Genomic DNA, 9,704 nt, shown 5'->3' with positions numbered 1-9,704 from the left:
CTCTGCCAAGATTTATACTGAATAATTTTGCTGTATTTCATTTAACTGTGCTTGAATGACAGTCACTTTTCTTTGTTTACCTGCGATGAGGTCTGGGTACAAATACCTTGCCTAACCCAACCAAGAATGTTGTCTTGCTGAATTGTAAACTTTATTCTTCATGATTTCTCAACTATCTTGACTTTGTTTTGTATTGACAATGTAGTGATGAGTAATCTTTGTACGTTGATGAAATTTAAAAATTATCGTTGGTGCCTACTAAAAAAATCATCTTACAATGCAAAGCCGCAAACAGCAACTTCCCGCACATCGGAGCATGTCCACAGCCATGGCTCTGAGCGCGGCTGGCCGCTGCAAAACAAATTCCTTAGATCAAATAGATTTCATCTTAAATAAATTTTGCATCAAAATCAACAAATACTGTATTCCCTTTGATTGTTTTATTCATAAGCATCCAAAGCCATTTACAGGCATACATATTACATGACTACGAAAGCGTATGCTGACAAAATGTCCTTACTGCGCATTGTTTACTGCGCTATGGTGCAACGTAAGCAATCATGAAAATGCTGACTAAGGAAGAACGAGAATCATTGTAAAAACGTCTTTGGGTTGCCCTGTTGGGTTCAAAATGAACATTGGAAATCGTATCCATGTAGCTCAATGTATTGCCGTTGTCAGCATTGTTCATGTATAACTGTTTTTACAAGAGGGTTCACATGTTTATGTAACTCGACCATCTCGGCTATAAAGGAGATCGCTCAAGATTAACTACACCTAACATATACATTTACATAAGTAGGTACATGTATATTATAAGTAATCATGCTATATACATGTAATGCTGATTTCACTTGCAAGTATTTTAATTACCATATTATTCTGTTACCAATATCAATACATGTACAATGTACACAACAGAAAGTCCCAAACTTGCCTCTGTCATCAAAAATTCAGAGTAGTTTGGCAGACAATCACGTCTGACTAAAAGGTAAACTGTTACTGGCTGCACCTCTCTTCAGGCACTTATAAGTGGATTCTCTTTTAAATGTCAGAAAGAAATTTATCTCCACGTGGGTTTTTAAACAAAATGTGTTATGCGTGGCTACCATATTCCCCGCGGTCGTGACTGTGAAAAAGTCAATCATAGATGCAGTCATTAACTAGGGTCATCAATCTGAGTGGTCATGCTTTATTGAATGACAAATAGATTGCTAAAACATAATGAGCATCTTTAACCAGCAATCCACATAACTCATGTTACTGTTGACACGAACTCATTTTAATGCTTAGCGAACCGTGCCGTCTAAACCGATCGTGCGAATAATTTGGCAGTCATCCAAAATAAAGTGCGTGAAAACGAAGACGTCAGTTGGCGACCCCCCCCCCCCTCCTAGGATTAATAAAAGGCCTCACTTATCCAAGTCAAGATGATAACACTCTTAAATGTAATTGTGTTCACAATACCTGAAGTACGAACTGAACCACATTATTGGATAGATATGTTGGTGTTATAGTCCGATTACATTTTGTACACGGTTCACATCTTGGTACAATACGACAGTTACAGCACCTATACTACACTTTCAGTCAAACAAAATTTTGCTCGGGTTGGAATTAGTTGTTTGTTTGTTGTTTTTGTGGGTTTGTTTTCCCGGTAATCATATACCTGAAACATAGTGACGTCACAGCAGTGGGGCGCCCTCATGTAGAGGTGAACAGGGGTTGCAAATTATCTTTTCGAAACTACGGACTTTGTTTGGGTCGGCTTGATCGAGATCCGTCTGCCTGATTGAAGCCGCCCCGTTAGGAAAGCGCAATTTCTTCTAATAAACTGAGCTTTTAAGCCCAAACCCTGGTTTTGAAAAGGGTCACTTGTCTCGGTTAACCTCTACAAAGATGGCGGCATGACGTCAATGCATAAGATCCATTTAATATACTCTACGCAGCAACTCTTTGCTGCACTGGCTTTAACTGCTGACCGTTTTGCAGAATGTTGACTTAAGGTCTCCAATGTAAAGGTTTTGACGTAGATGACAATCCGTAAACAAACAAAAACAAAGTCACCGTAGATCTTATTGACGTATTGGAGCCTTTTTTCCTGACGTATTAGGCCTACTATACTATCAATAATACAAAATCATTGACTTAACATGGGGTGGCTTCATAAAACAAAGTCTATACAACACAGAGAGCTTATACGAACAATAACAATTGCTAAAATGGTAATTTTCATAGCAAAGCAATAGTGCACACAACCAAATTTCAATATGGCGTCTGAACATAATTTCGTGCTAGTTTTTAAAGGAGTATGCCAGGGATGTTTATGTGTGGCTGGGAATAATTACTTATTTTAGAATGTTTTCGAACTTTGAGCTGTTGCACAATTTTCTGTGCACCCCCCCCCCCCACTCATTAATCTACATAATATCTTAATGTAGCTACTGAGAATACAGGGCAGATTTCTAATGTTATTTTGTTACACACTTGCTGACACTATATTTAACATAATTAATTACAAATATTACAGTAACGGACACTATTCACATATAGGATATTCAACCGGTGGCAGGGGTCAACCATCAGTGGTCAGTTGTTCAGTTGTAGGGTACGTGGTTGGTAGGACTGCCAAGGTGGATATGAAGCTGGGGATAGAGGTTGTGAGGTATCTGTGACGAGGGTTTCCATGGAGGGCGCTCTAACAATGAGATACGACCTTTGAACTTCTCATCCATCTTATCGGCTGTGTAGATAAAGAAATTAATGGGATTAAAATTATCGCATAGAACTCGAAATGTAGATTAAAATATAAGCAGCCACCGATTTTGTGAGCGTCCACGTAGCACCACACTGTGTCTGTTTCTTTGTCTACTTGGTTACTCTAGAATTGACAATTTGTGGATTCGAGTCCCACCCGAGTCATTTGCCTGTGATTTTTTTCTTCACAGAACTCGGGAAAATACTAAGTATATATTGCCAACACACATCGGTGTAAGGGTAACACAAAAGTTAGTAATAAAATTAGAACTAATCTCGAACTGTAGCCTAGAACTTTATTCTGAAAGCAACCAAATGATATTCTTAATGAACGTCCACATACAAATCTCGACTGTGTAATTGATCATCTGTTGCATGCTCTTTGTACTTTGATCGTTTTAGATTTTGTTCCATGGTTTAAATAGTGTAGGCAGTGGACACTATTGGTAATTGTCAAAGACTACCCTTCACAGTTGGTGTATCCTTTTGTACAAATTAATTTAAAAAAAGGTATTGGCATACGGACAGGTTCCCATCATCCAGATTATTCCATTTAAACTTACCGTATGTCTTTCTTGTTTTGACGGCCCCGGATCCAGATCTCTCGGGTGTTTTTTGCGGGCTTGGTCTCGATGACGATCTTGGCCCTCCCGTTGCTGATCCACCCCGGGCTCGAGAGTCTGGACGACCCGCTGGTGCTGTCTCGTAGATTCCCATGCCTAGTCGATGAGTTATGGAACTCCACTTCGCTGTCTGCACACACATTAACAATCAAAACAAGACACAAGACAATTGGTTATTACTCAAACTAATTGTTAGCATAAAAACTTACTTGGTAACGAGCAACGGAGAGCAGTTGATAGTGCATAAAACACTGTGAGAAACGGCTCCCTCTGAAATAACTTAGTTTTTGAGAAAGAGGTAAATTCTCACCGAAATTATAAAAGGCTGCCCCTGAAGCCTTTAATTACGCATCTGAAAGCACACAAAGTAAGGGTTTTTAAAGTTTTTTTAAGGAGGGCCCCCTGAAAAAACAAGCATAATATTCCATAGGGATAGCTATAAGTTGTGGAACACGGGTATTTTTTATTTCCTTATTCATTTGCAACTTCGATAATTAATTTAGCCCACTGGTCTAGTGCCTTTATGGATAAAGATTCAACCCGACTTTAATAAATTAATTGAGAAAGATGGGACACAGATTCGTTCGTTACGATACTCATTATGGTGTCAACGCCTTCAATCACTTAAATCACGGTGCACTCATGGGGCACCCAAACCACTCAAATCAAATGCCAGTTATTAGGCCCCGAAGTTATAGGGAGGCTGACAAAGTTCCCTATAATACGTTTAACAAACTTTCAGACCTACCTTGAATAAATCCTTAGAAGTTTTCAAACAACGCCTGGAATTAAAAACCACAACCTTTCAATCGCGGGGAATAGCTACTCGTACATGATCCCTTTTTACATTCATGTACATAGCCACAAGATAAACTACTCAATATGCTAACAAATGACGGGTACTATAGTTACCCCCAAAGGGTTACATAAGACCCATTGACCCGGGGAGCCGGGACAAAGCAATAACGGAGGACTCACCCACTAAACTCGAGGCCAGGTTCTCTCATTTACATAATCGATTATCAAGAGCAGGGCATGATTTACATATCTAAATATACGTCATCAGGAAGCTACTGATCTGGAGGGGCTTTCCCTCAATTGCAATGGACCGGTGATGAATGTTCACTCTGTTGGGCATGGCATGGCCCAGCCCTTACCTGTAAAAGAACTTATCCTAAGGGGGTATTGGCCTATATTCAAGAATTATTCGAATTCTGGAGCAAAATCCTCTAGCTATAAACAAGTTTTTCTCTGTCTTCTTTGATGGTATCGACGTGAACTAGTCACAGGTTTGTTTAGGAAACGCTTGAAACGTTTCATGTTTTGTCAGTGAGTGTGCATAACTAATCACACCATGTTTATACGTTTTATATGTTAATTATACGAACACACAGAGGTTTTGTTTTCATATTATTATGAACATTTCTCGGGATAATATGTACCGTCGGATGTATCGATGTTTACAAATGTTGAGATTTCCAATATTAAACAAGTATATAGATTTATGTTTGTTGTTCAATGTCAGAAAACGAAGAAACTGTTCCCAACTTTAAAAATGTCACATCGGTTTAACTAAAAGCCTTTTTTTAAATGATCTGCCACTATAACTTCACTGGCTGGATTAGTATGTCAAACAACATCAAAACTCTTGCATTCAGGTTTGTTCTGGAAGAAATCGCTTATCTTGAAAATTACAAAATAAAGGACGGATGGCAGTCATATCTATCTTGCAAAATTTGTATTGTTCATTTTGTTTAGGTTAGATTTAGAATTGTCTCTAAAAAAAAACCGCAAGCACCGGACATTCAACAAGATTATAAAAAACGTTTGTTTCCAAATTTGTTTTCCAATTTAAATCTGAACATCCAAAAACACCACTTTAGTTCTGAATGTTTAAATGACGGTTTGATAAAAGATGCCTGGTTCTCCGTAATGTTATTTTTGTTTCATGATACAGGACAATATTGTTAATTATGGGTTAATATACTTTGTCTGCGTCATATACAAAATATTAAAAAAAGTTTCCATTGACGCCCCAAGAAAAGAAAAAAAACATCACATTTCTATTTCGCCGACAATGAGCTAGCTCTATTGAATGTGTAGAAAAATATGGGTCAATCCTACTACACCACGGAGATGTTCACTATGGTTCTCCATAGAAATATGATACAATACAAATGTCAACAAATATTTACCAACTCTGCAATGCTGTCTGCCGTCTTTAGAAGGACCGGTATGAGGTTAACCACCGCACCCCAGGCTGGTACCTCCCCGGTATTCAGCCCTCGAAACTCCTCCAGCGTCTTGTGTTTGTGTAGATCCGTGAAGTCATTGTGCTCCTCAAGAAACTTCTCCATGAAGTCTATCTCGGACTGGATTTTCTTGGCCGGGGCCCTCTGCCTCTCATGGACGGTCAGTTCGTTGACCGAGTCTCCTATCCACTCCCGGACTCGCTGGACCAAGATCTTGAGGGCGTCCACCAGGGAGATGAAGTAACCAATCACCTGAGTGAAATGGGTCTTGCGATCCTTGTCAAGTCTCTTTGAATCTTCATAGCAGTCTCTGACCTTAGCGATGGACGTGACGGACGGGCCGTAGGTGGTGAGCTGGCCCTTGGGTGACCTTAGCAGAGCGTCGATGAAGCTTCGGCTCTGCTTGAAGAGTCGAGTGTAGTCGCCCTGTCGAAGCTGTCGTATTTCGTCACTGAGTTGTCCGTTGACCTCCGACATGTATTGCAGAGTCATTGATGGGTCCTTCCTGGCCATTTTGGTTGGCTTGCGATGATGATGAGTTGTAGGTTGGAGAGTTTGTACTTGATCAGGCCAAGGCTATAGATAAATGAAAGGAAAACAATCATGGAGTTGAGGTTGTATTAACGTTTTACGGTGATGGGGTTTCGATTGTGCACCGATAGCACCGACAGGGATGGAGAGTTGATTCACGACCTTCCCTGGGCGTGTCATGCCCTGACTTATCACGATATATCCATCTTTGAATGTAGTCGGAGCCAACCGTCCCCAAGACAGTTATGTCCGACACATTAAGTCAAACAAATCATTTTAGGTTCGACACACTGTCTCACATAAGTCAGTGTTTCGATCCGACACATTCTGTCCAGCTCATTGGTAAATTTTAGTGCCTTAATGGTCCATGCCGGCACATTGGATTGGTCTTTCCATGTCGGTCATAATGATTCTGGCCATGTCGGACATCCTGATCCAGATTGGACACGATGCTGCATATCGAACAAATTGTTTATGTCCAACATGTTAATGGTTCGACGACATAATGCTCTACGTCAGACATTGTAGGTACATGTGTCGAGCAAAAAGGTCCATATCGGTTTCGCCGACAAGCCCAAAGGCGACACATTGCCCCTCGTCAGACAATAAGGTCCATGTCGAACGAGAAGGTCCTGGTCGGACAAGAGGGTCCAAGTCGGACATGAAGGTCCATGTCAAAAAAAATGGACTGGTGCCATATAGGACACAATGATTCATGTCGACACAATGGTCCATGTCAGACGTCAAGTTCAAAGCCAGGATAATAATGGTCTACGTTTTGGGGGACAATGGTTCCGTGTCAGATGTAATTGTGTACGTGTCAATCTTTACCTTTTCTTTCGCAAACAAACAAGTCTCGCGTCGGGTTCTCTACTTGGTTGCTATTCATCGTGATTAAAAGCTTTGGTTAGACTGAGATTTTACCGTTAGAAAAAGGCGATATCGCAATCTAGGTACTTGTACTTTGTATTGTATTGCAATGCCATACGGCGCATCGAGATAACCTTTCATCTCACCCATACAGATATTATAGCTATATAATTTTGATTAAAACGAGTGAAGAGCTTATTGAGCTGAAATATTCCACCTATAAGCTTTTAGTTCAAGTTACATTGGTCCAAGTTACATTGGGATATGTTCGCTCGGTGAGTCTAGCAAATGATCTAGAAATCATATACATGTAATTAAAAGGACATCAAAATATCATAAATTAAACCTTTAGAAATAGTTAAGAACCACTAGCTAGTTTTCTGTTTCCAATTGAAACAGGGGCAAATTTTGCATGAGCATCTTAAAGCAGTTTCAGCAACCTCGCATTTTTTTGTCGGAATTTCCGTTTGTTTATGCAACATGGGTAATTTGGATATGAAAGGCTTCAAAAACAAGCAGCAGATTTATAGTTTGTATCCAAACACACATTAATTTTTGCCGGAAGTGAAAGGTGGGAAACAAAATAAGCTATGGACACTATTGGTAATTACTAAAAATAATTATTAGCATAAAACCTTTCTTGGTGACGAGTAATGGGGAGAGGTTGATGGTATAAAACATTGTGAGAAACGGCTCCCTCTGAAGTAATGTAGTTTTCGAGAAAGAAGTAATTTCCCACGAATTTGATTTCAAGACCTCAGATTTAGAACTTGAGGTCTCGAAATCAACCATCTAAACGCACACAACTTCGTGTGACAAGGGTGTTTTTTTTCTTTCATTATTATCTCGCAAGTTCGATGACTGATTGAGCTCAAATTTTCACAGGTTTGTTATTTTATGCATATGTTGAGATACACCAACTGTGAAGGCTAGTCTTTGACAATTACTAATAGTGTCCACTGCCTTTAAGTTTCAAAGTGAGGTGGAAACTAAAATTAAAGGTGAAAGTTTCCTGTCGTATCGTCGGCAAAATTTACCTTAGGGCCTGCAGTACAATGCTGTGACAGTTATAAGAGGACAGCACAACCAAATGGGACTTCAGAATATACTTTTTATATGTAGGATCTTTTATGAACAGTGCTCTCTGGAACGTGTTCGGACTGTATGGCTCCACCCAAAATGCCAATACAGTAAACAAAAATCACCTTGAAAACGTCATCCTTGGGCAAAATGCCATGAACTTTGATATAATAGCCGGCAAATTGACTGAACATTGCAGCAATATGGGTGGACGGGCAAACTGGTCCATTCGTAAATCTAGATCTTTTAATACCATGTCAATGTACTTTTGTATATAATACTAATAATCCAGCAGAAATGAAAAATCTGCGATTCTTTTTAGTTGGATTCCTTCTTTTAAGTTTATAAAAGGCCTACTTCACTGCTACGTCTGTTGAAATTACTTTCACGATTTGTCATTAAATCGACGTTGGGAGTGTAAGACCATGCGGAATGCTAGAAAGCATATTTCAAAGGTGAAATTGAAAATCAGTATTCAGTAATTGACAGAATTGTTTACAAACACATACCTATTGCGTGGCAGGTGCCTTGCTCTCAATGGGTGCACGAGGTGTCAGCGTTTCCAGAAAACGAAGGCCTATGTCGGGCGGGGCAATGCAACTGCGTCATCTGCTAGTCCAAGATTTTCAGTTCTATAACTCCATGAAATAGTGAAGAAATCAGAATCCAAATGTATTAGTCTATTTCCACTAGTACTTCCAAACGTCAACATGTGTAAAGTGCAGCGATATAAACAGATCCCACACACTACAGCTATAGCTTAATGCATGTCGTACCCCATTGATCAAGTTTCACACAAAAGGTCCTGCTTGTCTTAGCAACGACCCCGGTCCTTAGCTACGGGATAAATAACAACACTGGGGCCTCGCGGCTGGGAGTTTAGTGTACACGTTCACATTATGCTTTCCCAGTGGGGTGTGATTTTCTGTTCAAATCAATGGAGCAAATTAACGTGGGAAATTTCGGGGAAAGAGCACGAATTTCAAAATGAATAGTAAAGTAGGCCATCAGTGGTGTGGATTAAAGACCCTAGACACTATTGGTAATATTGTCAAAGACAAGTCTTCTCACTTGGTGTATCTCAGCATATGCATAAAATAACAAACCTGTGAAAATTTGAGTATATTGGTCGTCGAAGTGAGATTATAATGAAAATAAAAAAACACCCTTGTCACACAAAGTTGTGTGCTGTCAGATGCTTGATTTGGAGACCTCAACATCTAATTCTGAGGTCTCAAAATCAAATTCGTGGGAAATTACTTCTTCCTCAAAACACTACGTTACTTCAGAGGGAGCCGTTTCCTCACAGTGTTTTATACTATCAACCTCTCCCCATTACTAGTTACAAAGAAAGGTTTGATGATAATAATTATTTTGAGTAATTACCAATAGTATCCACTGCTCTTAAAGGTAGTTGGGCACTTATTAAGGTCTCACGTCACACGACGCAATTTACGGGCAACCAGTTTAAGGCAATCTCCAAAAAGAAAAATTCATTCACAAGAATGTTCTAATTATTTTCTTCGGGACAGCCAGAAGAACGTCTCTTGTGTGTGCATATACAACGCAATTGGTTGCCTCCAAGTTGTCG

The 9,704-nt window shown here is 39.7% G+C and overlaps 1 protein-coding gene across 1 annotated transcript; it reads right to left on the bottom strand.

Moving 5' to 3' along the window:
* Positions 1-1,511: 1,511 nt before the first annotated feature.
* LOC117307104 lies at positions 1,512-8,873 on the bottom strand. The gene is made up of 4 exons (XM_033791763.1): positions 8,623-8,873; positions 5,576-6,208; positions 3,321-3,510; positions 1,512-2,743 (listed from the first exon to the last, which is right to left on the bottom strand). The coding sequence occupies exons 2-4, from the start codon at positions 6,143-6,145 to the stop codon at positions 2,598-2,600; spliced, it is 906 nt and encodes a 301-aa protein (XP_033647654.1). The 5' UTR covers positions 6,146-6,208; positions 8,623-8,873; the 3' UTR covers positions 1,512-2,597.
* Positions 8,874-9,704: the final 831 nt, after the last annotated feature.

The sequence above is a fragment of the Asterias rubens genome, chromosome 2 (assembly GCF_902459465.1).
Source record: "Asterias rubens chromosome 2, eAstRub1.3, whole genome shotgun sequence".
NCBI classification, from domain to species: Eukaryota; Metazoa; Echinodermata; class Asteroidea; order Forcipulatida; family Asteriidae; genus Asterias; species Asterias rubens.
Note: the sequence above shows the minus strand (reverse complement) of the source record. Positions and strands in the feature narration are given on the sequence as shown.

What these genes read in the sequence shown, in the direction of transcription:
- LOC117307104 (XM_033791763.1), bottom strand. Translation starts at nt 6,145, where the DNA reads ATGGCCAGGAAGGACCCATCAATGACTCTGCAATACATGTCGGAGGTC. An exon ending in CAGACAGCATTGCAGAGTTG is followed by an intron (nt 3,511 to 5,575) that starts GTAAATATTTGT and finishes ATGTGTGTGCAG; the next exon opens with ACAGCGAAGTGGAGTTCCAT. An exon ending in CAAAACAAGAAAGACATACG is followed by an intron (nt 2,744 to 3,320) that starts GTAAGTTTAAAT and finishes TTATCTACACAG; the next exon opens with CCGATAAGATGGATGAGAAG.